The following is a 25,175-nucleotide window of genomic DNA, read 5'->3' on the forward strand; positions in this document are numbered from 1 at the left end:
AATAAGTTGAATTTTAAATTAAATTTTGAACTAAAAATATACAAAAATTAGCTTGTATTTATAGTGGTTATCCATGCGAAAATATACAGAGAAAATTTAGATAATAATTTGATAATTTAGATTAGCTAAAAATATTTTACATGATTGGCATGTGAATAGATCTTAACTCCGAATCCCGGAGGTGATTTTCTATTTTCATCAGCATTTCATGAGAATCATTATGGCTTGGGTACAATCGAGTTCATTAGTTGGAGGTCGGTGGATGTTAGAATCAGGTTTCTGTTGTTGGGAGAATTTACTTCTGACATATGATTGATAGGTCAAAAAGATAATGATAGCGCCAAAACAAAATTAGAATTGAGTTTAGTTATGTGGCCATTACTTATCGACACAGCAATAAAGTTCGTCAGGTAAGTTCTTCTTTCGTTCTATGAATCTTTAATAAAGAAAACTTCTAAGTTTCTTGATGTTTCTTTGAAACCATCACAGTTATCACTTTCTTTAAATCTTCCAAATAATTAAAACTGAAACACTCACGTGTACATTTTAATATGCCGAAAGTCTGTAGTGCCGGAACATAAATTGCCAGAAGTTTACTTAGCCATAAGTTGATTTTCGTCATTTTAAAACGTGCACTTTTGGTGTTTTAACCATGATTAAGCACGTGACTCTGCGGAAAACACTTTGAAATTCTGACTTAATATCTCGAACGGATTACGGTTCTCGATAAATATCAAAAGTTCTCGATAAATATCACCGTTACTTAATTAAGTGTGTGCGTTCTTACAGTGACGCGAAACAATTTTCTCTGCAGAAATTTGGGGTCTTTCCCATTATAGCCCCCCCCATGAAAATATAGACCCCCATTATGGTATATTTACCATGATTGGTGGGCTATAGGTTATCTGACCACTGAGTTAGGGGGGGGGGCTATAATGGGAAAGACCCGAAATTTGTTCTGTCATGTTTTCATTAAGATGAGAAGATATAATTTGTTAGAGAAAAAGCCTTTAGAAGGATAGCTTAGATTTGTTGAGCGAAAAGACTTTGAGATTAGCTTTAAGAACTTGCTTGAAGACTGAACAGAAGAGAGGACATCTTGGTACTGCAGATTTTTGAATCGAAAGTAGTTGTCACCCAGGTAGAGGATAGCTTGGGCTAAAACAGACAAATGTGACCCTCTAAGTAAGTTTCATCTTTATAAAGTACGCCCAGGCCAAGCTAAAAACGTAAAAATTCTTTAAGAATATTGGTGAATGTTGAATGGGGGTGTGGGGGGGGGGGGATTATGTAGCATGAAGGGTGAATGAGTTGAAAACAAAAATTAACCGCTATTCTGCGCTGATCCTATAAAATTTTATTAATAAAAACTGTTGAAATATTAATCAAATTAGTGTTTAGTGGTTTGAAACTGTCATTCACTTCCTATATTGAAGGCTTGAAGTGCTCTAAAAGTTAATTTAAAATCAATAATCATATGTAACGCAACCAAACCAATATGGGCTGTTGAAAACAGGAGTCATTCTGCAGGAAGATAGAAAGTTCAAACTTAGATCGATTGAAACTTAAACTATTTCTAAAAATTATGTTACAGAAACGTTCCAGCTCACCGAATAAGCAACCATCCTCTCCATTTGGTTTCTCTGGTTTTTTTCTTTTCATCTATTTTTCAGTTCTAAGTTTTGAAACTGCGAAACTACAACTAATTGTCGTACAACCTGAAATGAGAGTTCAACTTTTTTGCTTTCAATATCTGTTTATTGTTAAAAATATTTAGACTTTTTAACTTGATTTGCTGTTTAATCACATAAAGTACGAAACATCACTGAAGAAACTGCTGACAGTGGTGACCTAGATAACAACACAAAAATTGTGATCAATTTAGGTTTGAGGTCGTCAAATCTTACTATGAGAAAGGGTATCACTAAACTTACCGCCTTTAAAGCTTCTGCTTTGTTTCTTTTTGTTTATTTTTTGTTGACGTTGTTTCTAATTACAACTTAGCGTATAGCCAGTATTTCTTATGGAGTATTGAAGACCCATACCGTATTTCTGGATGAAGTGTTTGTTAATGCGGTCAAAAATTTCTCCAAAGCTACAAATACTTAGTCTTATTTCGCTGTGGGAAAGCGATTTCACTTTGGCTGCCCCTGTAAATGAATTAGAGAGAGCTCGTCAGATCGCAGTATAAAATTGTACGCTCTGTATTTTAGATAAGCGAAGAATAAAATGTTTGAAACAACACCCGGTGTTTATATACAACAAAAGAGTACGTTTTAGTTCAAATTGGGTTAGTTTATTATCCTAATATTTTAATCTATTTGAGAACTAAAATGAAAACATAAAAAAACCAATTGTTTATCTCTCAAATTTATCAGTCATCTGTTAAGGATCAAGCAAACCAATTTCATAACGATTAGTGGAAAGCTGAACACTTATTTCAAACACACACATATTACCACACATACAAACTCACACACTCACAAACATACAAACACAAACACACACAGAAAAACACACACACACAAACACATACACTAATGAACACACATGCAACACGAACACAATTACACACATACACACACGACACGCACGCACACACATATAGACAAACACACACAAAAACACACACACTAATACATACACATGCAGCACAAACAAGCACACAAACACAAACACACACAAACACACACACACACACAACCACACACAAACACGCACACAAACACACACAAACACACAAACACAAAAACACAAATACACACACACGCAAACACACACACAAACACAAAGAGAATCACGCTTACTCTCTCACTCACACACACCTTGGCACACTTTTCATTTAAATTTTTTGTTAGTCAGTTGCCGCCACTGGAGTGCAGCGGCAACAACTTGTGGGTGAGAAAGAAATTTTTTTCCTTCAGTCTGTAGCTAGTATTTTTTATAGTGTAATAAAATACCCCTTATGATAATTATGTTAATGCTGTCAAAAATTAAGCCAAAAAGCTACAAAAACTACTAATTTTTTGCTGTGGGAAAGCGATTTCACTTTGGCTGGCTTCGTAAATGAGTTAGAGAGAGAGCAGGTCAGAAATTATTTCTTCAAATCAACGCTGAGAAACTCCAAAATGGTATCGTTTAAACGCTTAAAAACGCCAAAAAATGTAAAATCTTTGCTTAGAAACGCTAAAAGTTTGTTGGATCTACGCTTAGAAACGTAATTAGTTTGTTAGATCTACACTTAGAAACGCCAAAAATTTGTAAGATCAACACTAGTGTTATGGAAAAGGCGAATTCTGTAAGATGATGCTTACAAAATGCTTACTTTTCAACAAAAAACATCATACAAAAACGCGGTGATCATACAAAATAAAACGCTTTCACCGCAAATTCCACATTTTTCAGAGTTTTTAGTGCTGATACCTCAGCCTGAGAACTTTTATTTCCAGACTCCAAATAGTCTTTGTACTTAATATTTGGTTCGAATGGTAAACATAACCGACTAACATCGGATTTATTACTCTCGAATGACACACGGGGTCAATTTAGTTTAGGGGTGCAGCTTGGAATTTTTTGAGTGCAGAAAGTAGGACCTGGTAGTGGTTCGACTCCGCGACCTCCCGGATAGCAGTCAGACATCTTAACCACTACACCACAACTGCGTTGTTACTAAACCGCAACCAATCACTTTTATATCAGCAACAAACTTCATTTCAGTATGAGAGCAAATGAAATCACTCAAAAATGAAGAAGTGAAGCGTGAAAATGTCACTTGAGAAGTCACAGACTGTTTTCGAACAAAAGCCCACAAATAGTCAAGCGAAAATATTGCATACGAAAGAACAACACGTTTTTAATAGATAGTGCTTCAAACTTTGTTCGAGAGCAATTAAAAATTTAACCCAAGGGTTATAGATTAAGTTCACTTGTTCAAAAATCATGCAAATATGCAGTCGTCAAAAGAATTGTCTGTTTAATCCACTTACCAAATAGGGCAAAGTGGAATGCGGGTAGGAGGAATTGTTCTATGATGAGTACAAACTGTCCACCAGCAGTGTCGCTTGTGAACATGGCCCACAGCAAGTCAGTCACCATGTACATTATGTTCAGAATCGCCAACTATACAAAAAAGTTTTGAAAAATACATTTTTATTCTCATTCCATCACAAATACAATTTTTGCGCCGTTTTTGGTCCCACTTTTAAGGCGATGCATTTCATGTTTTCTCAGACCAAATAACTATATTTTCTTTTGGTTCAAGAGCTGCAGTGCATTTTTTAGTACAAACCTTTCAGTTTCTGTTTAATCGCACAATCAGTTTAGTTTTTTGCCGGAGACAATGTTTACGCAATTTTAGGCTAGGTTGTTAATAGAAAAAGCTTGATATTTTTCAGTAAATGTTAAGGAAGAGTTAATACTTGAACCGATTATTTTCAGCGAACGCTTTGCAATTTATTTTTCTAACCATTTTATTACAACATTTTCTCTGTCTTGCATTATCGTGCGATACTGAAAATAGCTCGGAAATTGTGGGAAAATAGGCGCCGTTGATCCCGCCGACCGACGTTGGGATTGAACCCGTGAGAAAAATGAGAGATAAACTGACGCTAGCCTACTTTTTTCTAATGCAAAATGTTTTCTAATCTGATCCCAAGTTTTGTTAGATTCAACGAATATAGGTGAGTTTAGGTTTGAAATTGGAGGACTATAATCGGCACTAAAATCTAAGAAACTTTAATCACTTAATGCACGATAAAGACTGACAACAGCCTGACACCAGCTTGTTTCCAAAAATTTTCTTATTTGATTTCGCTTAATAAGAAAAAGGACAGCTGAGAACAGGCCGCTGTGGCCTAATGCTGCTCTGCAGCGATTACGCAGGAACCACAGTTATAATTAATTAATTAATATTTTCAGGTTCAAAAGACTCGAAAAAATTCAGCCTCCCAATAGTAGGACAAAAAACTTTATACCAATAAAAACAGAAGTATACTGTAAGAAATTCTGATAACTTTTTTGTTTTAAGTTCTTTTCAATTGACGTCTAAGTTTCATTCATTTGAAAAGTAATAGAGGTAAATCAGAAATCAAATGCGAATGTCCTGACTTATGTAAAGCAGAAAAACGTGATCGAAATGCTAAAGGAAATGAAAAAAAAAGCATTAAGCCCTGCAAAACAATCCAAAGGAGCGAATGAATAATTAAACACTCCGCCTTTTGACCAGCAGACCAATTGATCATTACAAACGAAAAATAAAAGCATAGTTAGACAAATTAAGAGAAAAATAATAAAGGCTTTCGAATATTCACACTTCCAGAATAAGCGTATATAAAACCACGGTTTTCAATAGAAAAAGCCTGAAAGAAAAGTAAAAACTGGGATAGGATTCAAGCAAGCAAAAATGAAAACGAAAAAACTAAATATAAGCAGGAAATATCAAAAATTAGCTCTAGCTTCCATGACGTCAAAGTGGATAAAATTGTAATGCTAATTTTTTCGAAAGCAGACGGTAAAAAGTAAAAAAAAGAACTGCTTGGTTTTTAAGGATTTTGAAAATGAGCAAAAAACAAACAATCGAACAAACGTTCGTTTGTTTCATCGAACGTTTGTTCGATGAAACAAACGAAACAACTAACTTGAAGGCTAGTAGAGAGCACATAAAAGTTACAAACAGAGGCAAAAACGAAAAAAGTTTAAATTGTATAAATGAGACAAAATTGCAAAAATTTGGCTATGTTATTCAACCTATCTCCTCAAAATTAAATTTACGCCACACAACTCTTACCCAATAACAAAAACAGAAGTTTAGAAAAAGATTCATTGGCTCCTAAAGATTAAAAACATTCGCAAACGTTTGAAAAGGATGACAAAATTTAATATAAATTTGTCTGAATTCTTGATATTAATGTGCTCAAAAACTGGTTCTCTGCCAATAAAGTTTAACCAGTAGCCGTTTTGCAACTCCTAGGAAATTTTTTTCCATTAAAAAATAAACATAACCGACCAACGTCGGGCGAATTGCTCTCAAATAACCGTAGGTAGGAGCCAGCTGGGGATTGGTGATGCTAGCATTAGGGAGAGGGGTGACCGGTATGTGTGGTGTGGTGGTGGTGGTGGGGGGGGGGGGGCGTTGGGCGAGGGTGGGAGGTTAAAGCGATTGGTGTTATGGTTGCGATGGCTAGATGAGATGGGGGTTTAAATCGGCAAGTGGAGTAGAGTTGGAGTGGAGTATTTGGAGGGGGGGGGAGGGGGGGGGGGGTTGTGGCGTAATAGGGGTGGGGTGAGGGCTGTCGGGTTCACACTCTAGATTAAGAATTGCCCTTCACATCATTAATATGGCTGCTCAAAACAGTTTTGGTGAATCACATTCTTAAAGTGTAGTAAAACTTAGGGCTGTAAGAGGGCTTATTGTCCTCCAAATGCTACCTGTTTATCCAACTTTTGAGGACGAAAAGCCAAATGAGTCAGACAAAAAAATCCGTCAAGCAACAAATTGCATACAAAAAAATTTTGAAAAAAAAATTGAAAAAATTGCTGAAACCAAAATTCCTGATATTAGTATCGTAAAACAACTTAATTGTCGCTACAAAATGTCCATTGACACGTCTCTACTTCCTCAAAAAGATTCAATGGCTCCCACAGATCAGAAAAACTGAATAAAGAAAAAAATTCATAATACAAAAACAATTTCAAAAATCACTTTAAGTTTGTGCAATTAGTTTTTTGTTACAATAACAAGTATCTCTGAAAACATGTATTAAAATCGTTTCTAGCTTTGACAAAACAATTTTGGACTTCAGTCAATATCAATTGACAATTTCAAAAAAATAGAAAAACTCAAAAAACTTTTAAAAAAACTCAAACACTCAAAAACTTTGTTTATTTGAAAACAAGAAAAACAGCAAAAACGATAGAACCAGCAAAAATTTGGGGTCAGTAGTTTCAAAAAGTCACATTGAATTTACATTACCAGCATCTTCAGTACTTAAACCCCTTAAGACTTACTCAAGCCAGTTTAGAATTTCTTTTGCAACTTAATACTCGCCAAGCGTTTCCTGTTTACCACGCTAAGAAAGCTAAAAGTCATTGCAAAAGTGTGCAAAAACATTGTGAAAAAAGACAGCACACGAATGCAATCCAAACCGTTGGATTGTAAAAGAGAACAAAGACAATGTAGCAAACCACCACCCTAGCTAACTACATTGTAAACTAATACAACTGTTTATTTCCTTAAGACAATCAATTTGATACAGAAAACAGCGAAAAAAGTAGCAAGGGAAAAACAAAACCTGTTGGTATTTTAATTAAAAAACTTCCACAAGTCAAGACTCTAAAAAAATTATAAACAATCAAATGTGTGATGCACTTTGTTTTTGCTCAAAAAACGATACAAAAGATGCATTCTCACCGCTCAACACTCAACAGACACACAGACAAAAAAAAGAAAAACAAATAGAATTGAAAAAATGGTTGTATTTAATTCAGTAAGGACTGGCCTGCATAACATCTAAATGCCTCATGTCAGCAACGACACTCTCTACATTAGCTCTATACAATCGGTTAAACATGTAAAATGAATCTGCAAATAACAAATAGAGACAAAAAAGAAAAAAACTGATCAAAAATCGACATAAATTTGACCAAATTTTGATGTAATTTATTCAGTTATTTAAACGAAAGAAAATGGAGTTAATATTTAAATTACAAAGCATAATCTACCCTTTATTAATTTAACTTTTCCTATCACTGCTTGATTTGGTAGATGCTTAAGATATGAATGTGGATGAGGGGCTGGATCATTATGTGCAACCGCACGTTAACAAGCCTCCTTGTTTACAGTAATTGCAGCTGTTAACTTTAATCTAGATCAAGGCAACCTTTTCCTCCCAGGCCGACATTTCCTAGGTTTCATTCAACAATCATATTTAGATTCATTCAAATCATGACGTAGGGCTTAGTATGACATCTAAAAGTATTGTTAACAGAAAAAGAAGATTGAAACCGTGGAAATGATACATGATTCTAGAACGTAACCTAAAATAATTGCCTGATAATTACATGAAAAATTTGGTCAATTTTCTAGTCTTCATATGTCATAGCTCATAAGGTCACAGTTTCTCAAAGGGCTGATATTTGAATCAGAAAAACTCCCATAGAGATACACAAGTAGTGAAGAAAATACCATGCTAATATTGAGTTACAGACCGTGCGGTTTAAATGAAAGCATTCAGACGCTTCCCTAAAAAACTCTGGTCGTGATATTTTTCTTGGTTGTGATAGTTTCATATCAAATCCGACGGACTGCTAAGGCATGACCGTGCCTTGCAAAAGAATTGACAATTTATTTTGGTGGCTTTATTTCACTGGGTTTTTTTCTGGGTCTTTCCCTTGGTTTTTTTCGAGGATGTAGTTTTTGGGGGATAGTGTTTTTTTTCTGAGAGTCTGACATTTGACTCAGATGTTATGTATAATGTTTTGGATCTTTCCCGTTTGTGCCCCCCCCCCCCCCCCAGCTTAGTGGGTGCATATTATTTGCACCCCCAGTCGTACGTGCCATATTTTTACATGGTGATTTACTATGTAATGGCACGTGCTCTGTAACTGGGGGCAGCATAATGTACTGGGGGGGGGGGGGCACAAACGGAAAAGATGCGATGTTTTTTGTCTCTGTGTGTAAGTATTTGTACTTGCCTGAATGCTCCATGCAAATGCAGTGAAGAAGTGAGGATATTTCTGTTTCATTAGGAAGAAGGGGAACACGAACACCACTGAAAATTGCACCGATTAAAGCAAACACTTGATCTCATTTAATTGTTCCAACGCAAAATTCAACGCAATTCTTACAAAAATTCACCGCTTTCAGCGCATTCAACGCTAAAAGATGCGGGCGCTTTGCGGTGAGAAAAGCTTTTTTTCACCGCTATTCACCGCTAATCTTACATTACTTTTTGACAAAACCTCGACCCGGGTCGGAAATTCTGTTTTGCAAACTTGAACTGTGTATGTGTAACTAGTTATCACAGGAGTCTTTTAAAAACTGTTCGTTCTCACCAACAAACAAAGGAAAAAATTGTATGATTCAACAAATCTTGTAAACAATGCCTCCCTGATCTGAATTTAACTTGTTAATGATAATGGCTTTAAGTAAATTTTGACTAGGGAGGCACAGGGTCCTATATAGGTAGTCCGAAGCTGACTTCTATGAACTATCGTTAACTTAAACCACGAACTTTGGTTATTTTCTGTTTTAATTATAGATTACGTGTCTCAGCATGAACTCACTGAGAATTTTTGACATTTATTGAGAACTACGGAGCGGTTCGAGATGTTAAGCCAGAGCTTCTGCAGAACCATGTAACATTCCTTAAAATACGCAACTTTGACTTTTCAAATAGAGTTTTACTTAGCAAAGAAAATAACTGTTAACCGTGATGGTCCACAAGGAACTGTGCTAGAACCTCTTGTTTTTCTGGTATACGCCAACAATTTTTCTGAAAAACTGGAATGTTGAAAATCACATTGTTCAGTTTAAGGATGATGCTCGAGTTCTTTGCAAATTTGAAAATAAAGATCTCTATTAAAAGTTCAAAAAATAATAGAAGAAACAGGAGAATCAACCCATATTAAATGCCAACAAAACAGAGTTATTATTCTGTAAAAATTATTCCAATTCAGATCCAGAATTTTCTGTTAAAAGTGAAGTTATTAAACCAACTCATGCCTGTCGTTATCTATGAGTACAAATTGTTTCAAACCTATTCTTTGAAAATCACCTAAACTCAGTTTCAAATAAAATAGAAAATGCAATCCTTCTCATTTATCTTGCAAAAAATCAAGTTCGTTAGAAGGTAACAATTGATGTTTCCAAGTCCATTGTACTTTGTCATCTTTCCTTCAGAGGAATTATCTTTCAAATTCTATAGCAAAAACTACAAACAGCATAAGTAGTCGAAATAACTGAGGAACAATTTTTTTTTATTTTGGACAAAAAATTTAATCAGTCCTCTGATCTTCCCATTAAAGCCAGCCGAATTGTTTTTCTTGAAAGTGATCTTAATGAAATTTCAAACAGACATAAGACACCACATAATATCCAAAAAATTTAAAAACTTCCTAGTCGCCTTAAAAATAGACAGAACAATAGAAAAGGCCAAACTATTTAAAGAAAGATAACAAAAGCGAATTTGAGTAACAAAGCTTTGATTGAATAATTTTCGGAATCGGAACAAATTGCCCTCTTCAGTAAAAACATCAAACAATAAAACTTTTTTTAAAAGGGCTTAACCGAAATTTTGTTAAATCAGCAAAATACAATACCGAGTAGCAGACAAATAGGAGCGGTTACCTATTTTTATCCATGAGAATAAACAGCTACAACTTTTAAAACATAGGTGATATTAAAAATGCTGATACTGTGATTACTTATATAATACTTGCAAATATGTGATGAATTAATCGGAGGATTACATTCAGAATAAACTGCATGTTGCATCCAACTAAAAAAGAAAAAAGGCAATGAAAGTCAACTTCTGGCTGTCTAAATAGCAACTTCTGGCGTTTTGACTTTCGGCTTTTTGTTACGTGCTCAGGAGTTTATTTCGCAAGGCTAGATGATTTTGCAGAGTTCACTTCAAAATTTTGGCTTGACATTTGGAATGACAACACTTTTGTCTACCAATGCCAGAAGTTTTCATTAACTTCAAGCAGAGACATTTAACATATAACTTTTAAAACATAGGTGATAATAAAAAGGCTGATTTTGTGAAAACACAAAAGAACTCAAATTATCTGTTCATGTTCGGAGTTTTTTTAATCAAAATGGACTTGCTGAGAAATTAGTGAGACCCTTGAATCAATGCGATACCATTCCATGAGGAGCATGTTGGTTACGGAATTTTCTTTTAAAAATATTTTAAAAATAATTGAAGAGAATGGAGAATCAACCCACATAAAATGCCAACAAAATAGAGTTATTGTTCTGTACAAATCATTCCAATTCAGATCCAGAACTTTTTTTCAAAGGTGAAGTTACTAGACCAGCGCATAGTTGTCGTTATCTAAGTGTACAAATTGATTCCAACCAAATCTTTGAAAATCACCCTAATTCAGATTTAAGTAAAATGGAGAACGCTCCCTTTATCTTGTAAGAAATCAAATTCCTTAAAAACTGACAATTGATGTTCATTGTACTCTTTCATCTTTCCTTCAGCAGAATGTTTCTTCAAATTCATTCAGCAAACTTTATAAACAGTCTAAATATTCAAATTAACTGGTGATAAAGTCTTTTATTTTCGACAAAAATTTAACCACTCCACTGATTTTCCCATCTTATATTGCCAGCCGAATTGTATATCTCGAAAGTGAGCTGAATGAAACTCCAAACAGGTATGAGGCACTGGAGAATATCCGAAAATCTCAAAAAAGTACTACTCTCCTAAAAAATTGACAGAACAAGAAAATAAACCAAATTTTTTAAAGAAAGAGAACAAAAGCGATTTTTGGTAAAAAACCTTTAATCCTGAAATTTGTCCGGAAAGGAACAAAGTTTCCTCTTAAGTGAAAACTCTAACCAGTAAAACCTAATTGAAAAATGTCTTAACCTAAGTTTTGTTCGATCAGCAAACAAATACCCATTAGCAGACAAATAGGAGCGTTTACCTATCTATATCTATGAGAATGAAAGGCCACAATTTTTAAATTATTATGATGATAACAATATTGATACTTTAATTAATTTATTTAATATTTGCAAGCATATGAATATTTAGCCTCAGGGTTGTAATCGAAATAATTTACATCTGGCCTTTTGTCTTCCGGGTTTTTAATTCACTTAGAAACTTTGATTCCACATTTGGAGCCACAACGCTTTTGTTGATATACGCCAGAAGTTTTCAGTGACTTCAAGCAGATTCATGTAACCTATAATATAAACACAAAACAGCTCAAATTAAGTATTTATATTTGCTTCAAAGATGTTTCCTAAAACATTTGTACCCCGATTTATTTTTTTTGCCTTGATTGATATCTTGTAAGATTCTTGCAAGAATCTTGTAAGTTTTGAATCCTCTTGCAAGATACTTGCAAGATTTGAATCCCTTCATCACTAGGGAGGCTATCTATATAATACGTGGATTTGCTAAGAGATTAGTGAGACCTATGAATGTGAGTGATACGATTCCAAGTAGGAGCATGTTGGCTGTGCTGAGGTGAAAGAAATCACGACAGTCGCGGGTACTATACTCATAGATAGATCCCAATACGTGTTGACATGACATCACCAGCTGAAAAACAAAAATCGGAAACTAATCAGACTTTTCCCAAGCCGAAGCTTTACCTTAGCCAACTTGTAATTAGCGGGGAGCAATACCAATACTCTTATTTAAAGGGTAAAATACTACTCTTATTTAATGGGTAAAAGAGTCGTGGAAGAGAGTACTTTTGAAAAATTGAACTGTATTTACACTATTCTCACACTCTTCAATTTGGAGTGGATTTATTAAAAAAATCACACCCTTACTTAAGATATTGAGTTGGATATCTTTTATTTCTACTATCTTTTGTCATCTTTTGTCATATCTTTTGTCTAGGAGTGAACATATAATATTATACGACAATCGAGACTTGGGGATCGTGAGAATTCTTTTTATAATGTGATTCTTTAAGAAAGTTGATTGATGATTATTATTTTGTTTGAATAATTTTAAAAATTTTTTGTTTCAAGTATGCTTAACTTGTTGCAAGAAAAGAATTGATACACGGGTTGAGGTGGCACAAAAGACTACATGCTTGCAAAAATGATTAGGACAAAATGACAATGGAGTCAGTAAATGAAGGCAAAATAGAAAAGTTTTAATAGGTTTGTGAAAAATAGAGTGTTTTAGTCTGTTGTTTAGGATTAGCTGAACTGCTATGGATAATAGAAATCTACTTGAGCAATTATGAAACATTTTATAGACAAAAAGGTTGCTACTATCTTTTTTCTTTTTATGTTGCATTGAAAATTACAGAATGAGTGGAACCTTCAGACAATAATTACTATACATTCATCTCCCTCAAAATGATTGCTGTCTTTGCAGAACTATTTCACTAAGTAAAATTTTAAAAACCAATCACTTCAAAAAAATACAACACAAATGATTTGTATGATGTAGAGTGTTGACAGGTGTGCGGCAAACAAAAAATGGTAATATCTCCGCAACAAATTCAACAAATTTTTGTGTTATGAACTCGCCGCTAGCGTGGCGTTCAAGGGTACTCCCCAAAAAAAACCCATCATGGAGATACGCAAGTGCTGTTTTTGACCATTTTGAACTTTAAATCTTGAAATTTTCTTTTTCAACCCACCATAAACATGATAGTCTTTGTTTGATATTTCTTCAATTCATTCCACTATCATATAACTCGCAAAATTATAATACCAAATAAACACAAATTCCTTCTTTGTATTTGTTTTTTAGTTTGGACTGAAGATTATAAGTTAACCACTCGACTTGCAAGTTCTTACAAGTTAACTATTAAACTTGCAAGTTCTTACAAGTTAAGATTTTTTACAAGAAATTTGCAGGGTCATACAAGCTAACCATTCGGTCTCGAACCGGGAGGAGTCCTATTCTATCTGACAGTAGGCTCAAAAATTTGGAACAAAAATTTTAAAATGACAAGCCCTATTTGTACTCATTCTTCGTGTCAACCAACCATGGCCTTTTCAATTTAATAGTTCAAGCATTACAAAACATTACTATTTAGAGCTGTAATGGCAAAAAAGCTGCAATTATTGTAAATAAATCAGCGTCCTCGATAATCAAAAAAATTATTATCATTAAAAATTGCTTTTCATAGAAAGGCAAATGCTAAAAACGGATTAGTTAATCGATATTCAGTAAATGGAAAATTAGAAACGACGATCAACTTGAGTATTTAAAATTTCTTTGATTTTCTGGGACACAGCGCGATATAAAAGCAGCATACTTGACATCTATGTCACAATAATTGGAAACATAGGGAATCTGAACAATAATAGTATTGATGCAGCTTGTTTAAATTTTCATGTGATCAACACAGGCTTGCGGAATCTGAATCGGAATGTAAACAGCGTGTTTTTGCAAGTATATATCAAAAAGTTTTATGATAATCGCCAGTACAGTTTTCGAGCGCACAAAACGACAAGCATGTTGATTTCACGATAATTTTTTAGCCTGATAGAAAAAAAGGGAATTCGATGTTCTTATTCTTTAACGTTTTTTTTGGGAAATGAAAACTAACGTATAGTTTTCAGACAAAATTTGGAGCAAGAAAAACTAAATTAGCATGCTTGTAACCATTTCGTAATACTAATTTTCATGTTTTTTTCTCCCCAACAAAAATTTCAGTTGATTTTTGTCTACGTCTAATTTTTTTTATTATAACCAAAATCTAGACGGAAGAAAGTAGAAAGTCTGATTATTCTTCTTTTTTGTACTGTTATTGTGTGCTCAACTGTTTTTTTTTCAAAAAGACACTATTGAGGAGTTTGCTGGCTTTTTAGAGAGTGTACAAAAGAGCGCTTGTTGCAGTCACGGAAACGTGGTTGGAATCAAAAACGATGGTTCAAATTTTGATTTCTTCTCATACATAGTTTTTACCGGCTAAGCAGATCCGATAAATGAGATGCAACGGAAAGCTGAGCCGCCATTTTTTTATTGCAAAAGTTTTTACAGCTAAATTTAATTTAAATATTAGGAAGCACAATTTTAGAAATTACTAGAAATCACACAAAATCTCTCTGATTATACTTATACACACATTGACCAATTTTTCTGTACAGAAAAATCAATTTACAGTAAACCAAAATCCAATCAACTCAGTTCATTTTTTATTAATTTCGAGTAAGAATAGTTCCAATACACACCTTCAGAGCAAATTACGGATAAAATAAAAAAAACAATCCCTGGCTGACAAAGAATTTTTGCTTAATGGTTATAAAAAGAATCCTAAAAATGAGTTAAACAGCCAGAATATAGATATGATAATTTAGTAATTTAGCATACCAAGAGAATAATTGTTTGCATTAATATTGATTTCTCAAAACTCAATTTTTAAGAACAACGGAAAGTTATTCAGCAAAGGAATGAATTGTTGATTAAAAAAGACTAAATAACCGGTGAAAATTTTAAAATTTCGAGAATATCTTTCGTCACACTTCAAGTTATTAAATGTTCAGATGTTGCTCGCCAGTACCCTGAAAAAAAGAAGCACTCAAGTTTGCTATGCAGGGTGCAGAATTAAAAGCTTAAAGGGGCCGTGTCTCAGGCAGTGTTCACAAGAATATTCTGAAGCCACTTTGTAACTTAGCTTACTTCGCAGTTCTGAAAGAATGCCCGATTTTTGCAGTGATTTTGCCAGACCCACTTAATCAATAGCCGAGCTCTAGTAGTGGTTTAAAAAACAACTTAGCGTTTTCAGTTTATTACCGAATAGGTTTGCACTTTTGAGCATTGCTTCAAAACGAACCATAAGCTAGAGAAGTACTCAGGAGCCATAATCAGAACCCAAGATGAGGTGCGCGACCCATGCCAGCTTTGATCAGATAATCCAGACAAAAATTAGCTCAGATCAGAGGGACTTGAGTTGCGCACTGGGTGTGCCAGATCAACTTTGGTTCCGCATTGGCAGTTTCCTGACTGACACTTTTAACTATTGAAGTAGCAGTAATCATTTTTATAACGTATCATTTTCAGAAATATAGATATCCTGTTATGTAAATGGTTTTTGGGTTTTTCATTAAAAATTGTCGTTTCAAACTAAAAAAAATGTCTTCCGCTCAACAACAGTTATCAAAACTTAGTCTTTGGCGTGCTCTTTGATATTCATCGAGAAGTTATCTTCAAAAATTGGGAAGTCCTCTTCAAAAACTCTTCTTTTTTGGGGGGACTGGCCGTTTTTTCGGCTGGACCTCTGGGTCTTGAGCAGACTTTCCAGACTATGGAACAGAGCCTTTTCTACAGACTCTAGAAAAGGCTCTGTTCAGACTAAACATACCACACCACAAAACTCCAGACTCTAAACAACGCTCTGATCAGACTACCCAGACTCGGGCGGGGCTCTGATAAGACTGTGCATACTCTGAATGGGGCTCTGATCAGACTATCGAGACCTTAGACACTACTGTCAGACTCTAAGGAGTGGTCGCGCTTTACCCCCATGCGTGACCCAAGTTGTTCTGATTAGGGATGACTTGGGTCGCGCACCTCAATGTTCGAGGTTCTTGAAGCCGCTATTTTTTCTCCATTGCAACAAGTCCTTAGTCCTTGCTGCACGACTTAGTTTTGCTCGACAACAAAAGGAAAAAGCATTTGCTAATAAATTTAGGTTTACAGTAGGATAGCCGAGTAAAATAGGTGTTTTACAGAAATGCAGTTTTGACAATTTGTTCATGGTTAAACAAAATGGTCTTAAATTTGTATTAATTTTATCTTAATTAGTAGTCTGAATTTCGGCGTATTCCTAATAAAGACCCATATTTAGAAAACAACACTTTTCCAAAACTGTTTTTACACTTCCCACTTCTCTTGTTCTCAAAAAATAGGCAAAGAAGTGATGCTAATTCTAAATTTGAAACAATAAATTAAATTGTTATCAGTTTGAGATTTCGTGCAGTTAGTATCTCAAATTTCTGTCGTACTTTTTTTATTTAACTCAATTTTGTTGGAAGTTACATATTTCTGTATGCTTTTGGATTTACCTGAAATCTTTGGGAAAAAAATTTGAAATATATAAAGAAAAAACTGCATAAAACTGGATAAAGCTACACATAAAAGATTATCAAGGAATAATTGCCAAAATTACTTTATTTATCTGTGGGGTAAGTCGCCGTAGAACGTTTACCTTTAATTCACAATAAAACAAACAAACTCGAAAGAACTTTGTTAAAAACCTGAGATGAGGAAACGGCAAAAGTCTGTTTTTATATCGTTTTTTTCCGAGAGATAATTATTCTAATCTGTAATTTTACCTTCCCCCTTTTGTTTAAGTAGTAATTTCCTCCCTTATTTTAGTTATGAAATTAGACTATCGGTTTTCTTAACTCATAGCTAGCTATTAATGTTATTAAAAGCGAACAAGGACCTAAATAATCCATTATCTTGTCAATGATCTGGTTTACTCGGGTAGTTTTTGAATTTCTGAACTCCACCCCTGTATATTGTTACCCAGTGAATAATGCACCCCCAGTTACCGACCGCCCACCAACATATAGCAAAACATTATGAAGACATATGGCACGTGCGCTTGGGGAATTTAAAAAAACATACTCTCATTATGCAAAGGGGGACAAACGTAAAAATTAAGAACGAAAACAAAAGTTTGAATTTGTTCTCCCAATTTAGTAGAAAGATAACTTTTACACCAACAAGTGCACTGGCACTACAGTTGATTTTTAAACGTCAAAATAAGTTTTTTTTCGTTTAACTAAGTAAAAACTCTATTTTGACCTAATATTACTCCAACTTGAGATCAAATAATGAGTCCGCTTTTACCCATTTATCCCCCAAACTAGTCGTCTTACCGAATTATGAAATTGGGATAATACGCCATAGTAAATTAAAAGAGGACCCTGAGAAAATTTGATCAAATCCATTCTAGTTTATCAGTAAAATTGTCAAGAGCCACAATTGAACCAACCCCCCCATCCCGATTGTTTAACTTAAATGCAAGCTCGGTCATAAATGATCAAACGTGAAAATAGATCAATTTCAGAGACAACTTCATTTTTCTTGGGGAACTACGAGGGAGTTAACCATATGCATTTTGGGATGTCTACTTCACAGGCAGGCAAGCCACGTAATTGTAAGTTGCTTAAGCAATTTTTGTTCAAAAGCAGGCAGATAGCGCGCTTATACTTCGTAAACCATTATGCCAATATATGAAACATGCGCTTGCGGAATAAAAAATATAATATCACTAAGTAGTGGGGTACAAACGGCAAAACTAACAAACATAGCCGAGAAGATTGCCGGAAAATAGCCGCGATAGTCGCTTGTGGCCTACCATGAATTGAAACAACTAAAGAAATAAGATTGACAGATCGACCACCAGCTTTTTAATAGACCATTATACCTTTTGGGCTAGATTCGAACTGTCATTTTTATGACACATTTGCTCTACAAGGAAAAAGCCTTGATGGAGCTTTTTCAAAATTAATATTCGCCATTAAAACTCAAGTCTCAATTACTCAGGAAAGACGGCATATAAATTTGGCACTACTTAGATGCGCACTATTGACCTTTAATTAAAAAATGTTCATAAAATTTAAAGTTCCATAAGTGAGCTCAGAAGTCATTTTTTTGAGTGAGTTAAGTCACACAATTGACCTAAAAGCAGAAATTACATCACGAACACAAATTTTAACTGCAAAGCAGTAGAAGTCAATGAAGTCGTTCAAAAAGTCAATTCCAAGAAGTCAGGGTAAGACAAAACAAAAATCTGTTAGACGATAAAACCAAAAAAGATAGGAGCGCAATAATAGCCGCCTGGGATTGATGACGGTTCTTTTAAGCAAAAATTATTTTTTTGTATCTATTTTGTCTCTCAATTTAGTACAAAACAAAACTTATCAGAAAAGAAGTTATGTTTTTAGTAAGCGGAGCCCATGTTGAACTGGAACGTATACCAAAACCAATGATGACTGTAAAAGTTGTATTGGATTTTTGTTTGTTTGTCTTTAATAGTTAGTCGAAAACTCAGATTATTCGCGTTTTGTTAAGGGGTGGTCATTTATTTCTGACAGTGGTAAGTTCCATGTAAGATGCAGCGTATGTCCATATTTTCATTCAGTTCGAAGCAATTTAAGCGCAGATGTTTTCATCTGGCCATATTATAAAATAGGAGGTTTTTCCATGTTGGAGTCCCATCAAGAAGAATATAAAATTAATACTCTATCTATACATATATATATATATATATATATATATATATATATATATATATATATATAAATCAAACGTTGTTTTGATTTAAAATGGAGACAAAAATGAAGTAACAAGTAAAAGTAACAAATATATGAAGTGATTAAGTAAACAGCGCCACGCTGAATTTGCCCCTAATTTTCGGGCCAAAATATAGAGTGACCTAAAATCGAAAATATGAATAAGTGAAAGAGATCAACCAAAACAAAGTAAAACAAATGAATCTTCAAATTGTTGTATTTCAAATAGGTTGCATAAAAATTTTCAAGGAAAAAATTTCGATAAAAGTGCTACGCTGACTTGAACTGTAAAACCACTGAACCAAACCGTGCGCAGCAAAAAAATGAAAAACATTTTGAATGGAGGAAATTTTCCTTATATTTAAGTCAGTATAGTGTTGATGGTAAAAAAGCTGTTTGAGAAGAACAAGATATAGCAGAGAAAGTGTACATGCTATCTGTCTTTACGAATCATATTAATTGTTCATAACCATGTACCGTTTGTGTTGAATTGTGCGGTGAACTACGTTAAGCCTCAACTTTACTAAGCTGGCGCCTGGCTGAATGAAAAAATTTTATACAATTGAGTTCGTCTTTGCCCCGCTTTTACCGCGCGCAGTTCGCAATCAAATCTTGCAGAGTAGAAGATAAAGATTTTTTTGTAGTAAAGAAAAATAAAGATTTTGAGAAGTAATTGAGCTAGCCTGGAGCCGCAGGCAGTTATATTCATTTATTCTAAATTTAGTTACAAGAGTAAACGCAATAAAAGTAGATATAATCTTGAACCATTTGGAATCAAATCTTTGTTGTAAGTTCTTTGTTCATCAATTTTTGAGTTTTTCACAAATCTGCTATTCGCTAGTAGTTTAAGTCTGTCCACTTGCTAGTAACTTATTTGCTCTGTTTTTTCTCAATTTTTCAATTTCGTTGTTGCACTTGATTCCTCTCCGGTTTTCGATGGTTTTACTTCTTTTTGCCATACTCACGTCTCATATAATTCTGCATTAAAGCCCAGTTTTAATGACTCAAAAGAAGGTGGGGTAGTTCATGATTATGAGTTATTGGTTAGACTGGGCTCAATCCTTAATTTTTTGGGGTGTTGTTCTGTTTTTTTTTCGTTTAATCCATTTGACCAAAGTGTTCAGCGGGCACTGTCGTTTTTTTTATCATGCCTATATTGGACTGTATGTTGTGTTTTTTTGCTCGTTGGAGATATACATTGGACAATTTAAACTAAATTTCTCTGTCTGGTCTCACGTTTTTCTCTTCGTAGAATTTTTGGACGTTGTACAATCTTAGTTTTCGTAGGCTAATTAGCAGAGCTCAGTTCCCCAAGTTTTTTATTTTGTTGATGATGGCCAGGGAGCGATCGAACCAATTAACATTGGAGAAAAGAAAAAGCGGCGGATCGGGGATTTATACATAAGTAGTCAACTCTCTTCGTCCATGTTTAGATTACCATTTCTCCAGAAATGAAATAACATGCTGCTTACTTTCGTCACTACTTTTTTGCAGTGTTTGTTCTATGAGATGAGAAATAAAAAAGATAACAGGTTTTTTAACGTCTACATTTTCTGAATTTGTACTCCTCTTATATTAAGGTCTAGATACAATCCTTACAATAAAGGATTTTCAGGAAACATATTTTGTGTTTTTTTGTTTATAATTACTTTCAGTAAGTCACATCAATCCATGATACTGTACAATGATGATTGGAAATTTTTTAAAATTGTTTTGTGGACAAGGAAATATAGTATAGGGCAAAGTCATTGGTGAACTGCAAGATTTGTTTTTAGCTGAATAAAGAAGAGAATGTGAGCAATTACGCTCCGCTGAGGTACTCCTGATGTCGGGTAAAAACTACTCTAAGATTAGAAACTATGCATGTATACATTCTTTGTGACGAGAAGGATTTTATGCACTGGTTAACTTAACCCTTGAAATCAATCAATTGTTGTGTGTGATGCCATACAGCCTCGAACGTTTTTTATTCATCCAAGGATACTAAGCCGAACAATTCGGAACACAGAGAAGCTTCACGTACTTGCTGAAAAAAACTTGATATGGTTGTATGTAGGGCAGCGATCTTTTCTGTTAGCACTCCGACTTTCGCCGAATGTTTTCGCATTCTTCCATAACAAAGGTTTTTTTTACAACAATTTTGCAGATTTTGGCTAGCCGATTTGTAATTATATTATATTTGGTCGATAGTTTTGGTCGATAGTTTTTAGTTGATCGGTCTTTGTTTTCTTTTGGGTCCATTCTGATCCGTGACTCTTTCGATTTCAATGAAACATAAGAGTTGTTTATTCAGCTAGTTATGAGTAGACAAGCAAAGTCTTCAACACCCTTAAATTATTCTTCGCAGAGCAAATTTTGTCAGGGCAGGCCAGGTTTCAGTCGATCCTTATCATTTTTATTCAAATTCATTTGTCAGCAGAATGCCAAGCTTTTCCATGTTGCCTTTTATGTCTAGAATTGCCTTGGTTTCATTTTTATTGTTTTTGGAGTGTACTGCAGTTTTCAATGATTCTGTTGTGCGATTTCAATGTCACTATGTGCTTTTCGTAGAACAGGTTAGGGCTGGGTTCATTTCTTTGGCTCGTTTTTTTCGTTAATTCCCTTATTGTTCTCCAAAAATTTTGCTATCTTTATCACCTGCAATCTCTAAAAAGTTTGCTCTTTTCCTGTCCTCAGACCACTGCATTGATCGATTGATTTCTTTTTTTGTTAATTTTTCTCTGTTCTCAAAGATATAAATTAATCGCCAATTGTAGGTTTGAGTTCTCTTCGTCTTTTTTCCCAAGTTTCATTAGTTTTTGTGTCTTAATGCTAGAGGGAAGCTGCTTCTTGTATACAAATAAATCTTCGTAAGATTTGTGAATCGCTTCAAACAGACTGTTGCTGAATTGATTTTTGTCATTTTTTCCGGATTTTGCGCAGTCCAAAAATTTGATGATCTATATGAAATTCACGCGTTTTCTCTGAATCTTTTGTATTTGGTGATTGATTTCAATTGAAACATTTTGCTTTTTCGGATAATCATTGTTTTGTTTGTCATTCTGTGGTCACTGCCTTGATCTTCAAATTTTGTAATATGGTTAAAAATGGTACTATATCAAGAATGCAAATCGAGCATGCTTTTGCTTTTATCCATCGAATGACTGAGAGATTTATTGAGCGTTGTTAAGAAGCTTGAAATCGCCCTTGTCGATTAGGCCTTGAAGCATTTCGACGCTTTCAGAATTGTGAGAGCAGTTTAGTTAAAGTTGCGGAGCATTAACACATACTGAAACATTTGGCAATTCTGAGACAACTTTCTACAGTGAAAGTGGCTTTTCAGGGGAATGGTAAACAGTCGTTAACCAAAAATCATCAAACAAGGACAGCTTGATGCACAGTTTTTGTATTTGTAAAGTTCTTTTGTTTCTTTCTTGTTCTTTTTCCACTAGTTCTAATCTTTTTATAACGATGTTGTTCTTCAATAAAATAACGGAACCATAACAGCCAATCGTACAAGTTTTTGTTGCAACGATGTAGTTATATAGAGGAATGGTTTTTCGCCCTTTCTTAATGTTATTGAGCAGATTATAACCATGTCTGTTTCTTTTCTGTTGAATATGAAAATAGATCAAATATTTTGTTGTTTAGACCACGACAGTTCCGTTGCCAAATTTTGAGCTGATAAAATTTGTGTGAAGTTTCAGCACTTGCTGGACTTTTTGTCAGTTTTGAAAGTACAGGAGCAGTTTTTGCGCCTTTAACGCTCTCTTGTATTCTTCGGCCATCAGTTTTTTCATTGAAAACGCTTGAGGTCTTGATCGAGACAATATTTATTATATCACTATAGTTCATGGTATTGAGAACAGATTATATTTTGCTGAGAACTTCAGTACAAAAAAAAACAATTTTCTCCGTATGGAGTGGCAACTCACTGCTTGCCTTCGGTTTGAATTTGTATGCCAAGGCTGAGTTTTTGTTCCCCTTGATTTCTTTATAGACTCAGTTAGGTTTTGGTGATAGGCCGGACAGCCGCGATAAACAGTAATCACCACCACAGTTCGAAAACTTAGCTTTTTTTTGAACTGTGCATTCTTTAACACTTTACTCGTGCCAGGAGCGAAGACAACGAACTGCATTCTTATGCTCAGTAAAAAAATTTTGGCATGCGAAACAGTGCTTTAAAGGAGGTTTCGCACCTGTATAACTGACAACCTAAGGGTTTTGAGCTGCACAAACTTTATGGTTTCAACCGAAAATGACTCTTGGTAATTTCATCGGCCCACCAGCTGTTCGAATTGTTGTTTAAAAAACTTTACTTAAATTCATGCCGTTGTTTTTTTAAAAATTCACTTTTCATCTCGTTTTCGCTAATACTGTTGTAAACGTTCACAATGACAAAGCTGAGTTTAATTTTTGGTTTGGGAAATGTTTTTCTTGCACTTACTGGCATTTGGAAAGGCCTGAGTTAGAATAGGAGATATCATTAGACATTCTCTGAAAGCACGGTCCTCTTGTTGAATGAGGAAATCTGTTCCGTTTTTCAGTTCCCTGATATGCTTGATTTTGATTTGAGGAAAAACGGATCTGATCGCTCTTGCGAACTAATTTTGTGATGTTCTGGGATTGGCAGAAACAACCATTGGTCTTACGTTATCGATTGTGACTTGAACTTGTTTTAGTAACTTTTTTCTTTTATTCCGTACTTCAATAAATCCGCTTTCATTTTGTTTCATCCGCTTTCATTCTGGCCTCAGATATAGTACTGCCAATTCCGTTCATTTTAGAGAAAAAAAGTTGTCAGCCTCAAGGAGGCTTTGACTTTTCAAAACATTCTCTATAAGACTAGGTTTGGCAAAGTTCAGTTTTCAAATTTCAGAGGTGAAAATTAATTTTCAAATGCTAATTTTACTGGAGTAATTTTAAGAAGAAAAAGCAAAGTTTATGAAAGATCAAAAAAGGCAATGTTTTAGCGAAAAGTCTGTTTTTGGAAAAGTTTCACTCTGAAAGGACATTCCTACACAAAGTGGAGAAATTACTTGTGGCTTTCCTATCACACATTGGGGTGCTGATCCGAAAGTGACAATAACATTATTTTACACATAATTACAACAATTATGCTAGTTTCCTCTTAAACTTGCAATCAAATGTTGAATTTTCTGATGTTCAATTAAGCGTTGTTTAACTTTTTACGTTGTAAGCAATGAGGATTTTCCCGAAAAACAACAGGCAAAAGAGTGGGAGAGTAAGAGAAGACTGTTGCAATGTTAGTTCTCCCATTATTAAGGTCGGAAGAAATTTATTTTTAAACGAATAAAATATGAAAGAATCCATTTACAATTTAAGTGCATTTTGAGTGTGAGTCATATTTAATCATTTTAATCTGAGTCATTTTAATTATATATAATCGATTAAATTACTAATATCAATTCAAACAATGGTGAAAGAGTGTAAAAATAAAATATATCTTTCCCAATGTTGTTCCTAAGGGCATAATCTATCATAAATCCACTGATGATTCTAGAAATAAGAATATATATCTCAGTCGTGCAAATAAGGATGTAATTAGTGTATTTTTAATCATTATACTCTCGCAATTTTCCCCATTATATATAATTTCCATATTAAGAGTGGACTTGCCCTTATCCAGCTAATTAGAGGAGGATTAAGAGTGATATCTTTGCCCTGGAATGGAACTCTCTCTTTATACTTACATGATCAATGGCTTCATCATTTGGCTTGTATGAATTGTTCAACACTTTCCACTGTATCTGCATCTTGATAACGTGTCAAAGAATTTTCAAGAATGCAGACAAGACGAAACGAGAAATTGCCGCAAGACCACAACTTTAAAGCTTTCAACGATAAAAAGAGACAGTAATGCGTGCAAGAATTAAAGTTCAACTTCTAGTTACAAAAATCGATCACGCTTATGCGGCATATGTTAGAGTATATTAATGAGAGCTCCCAGTTAATTAGATTTGCACATGCACAGATGTGCTCGTACGGCCAAAATATTGTCAGAACTACGCTCTAAGTATATGTTGGAACGAAATCCTAATCTTCCGAGAGACTTAGTGCACTGACACGAGGGCGCTTGCGCCCTAGGGCTGGACACGGGGCCCGAGGGGAACTAAAATTTTGATCTAGCGTATTTAGAGAACCAAAGGGTATGAAAGTGTTGAATTTTATTTGAAATTGAAGTTAGGAGTGAAATTTTGCAGAGTAGTGAAAG

At 34.5% G+C, this 25,175-nt stretch overlaps 1 protein-coding gene across 2 annotated transcripts in view; it reads right to left on the reverse strand.

The window, feature by feature from the left end:
- Nucleotides 1-24,856, reverse strand: part of LOC142351707 (uncharacterized) — a 44,791-nt gene extending 19,935 nt beyond the window's left edge. The window contains exons 1-5 of one of the 2 annotated variants that reach the window (XM_075403854.1): nucleotides 24,655-24,856; nucleotides 12,155-12,281; nucleotides 8,692-8,768; nucleotides 3,987-4,119; nucleotides 1,072-1,158 (exon numbers count right to left, since the gene is read on the reverse strand). In XM_075403854.1, the coding sequence (XP_075259969.1) occupies nucleotides 1,072-1,158; nucleotides 3,987-4,119; nucleotides 8,692-8,768; nucleotides 12,155-12,281; nucleotides 24,655-24,717 (487 nt within the window). In that variant the 5' untranslated portion in view covers nucleotides 24,718-24,856. The remainder of the gene's footprint in view (nucleotides 1-1,071; nucleotides 1,159-3,986; nucleotides 4,120-8,691; nucleotides 8,769-12,154; nucleotides 12,282-24,654) is intronic. The other variant, XM_075403862.1, reaches the window with a different exon arrangement.
- Nucleotides 24,857-25,175: the final 319 nt, after the last annotated feature.

Source organism: Convolutriloba macropyga, chromosome 1 (genome assembly GCF_964194025.1).
Source record: "Convolutriloba macropyga chromosome 1, txConMacr16.3, whole genome shotgun sequence".
Classification (NCBI taxonomy): Eukaryota; Metazoa; Xenacoelomorpha; order Acoela; family Convolutidae; genus Convolutriloba; species Convolutriloba macropyga.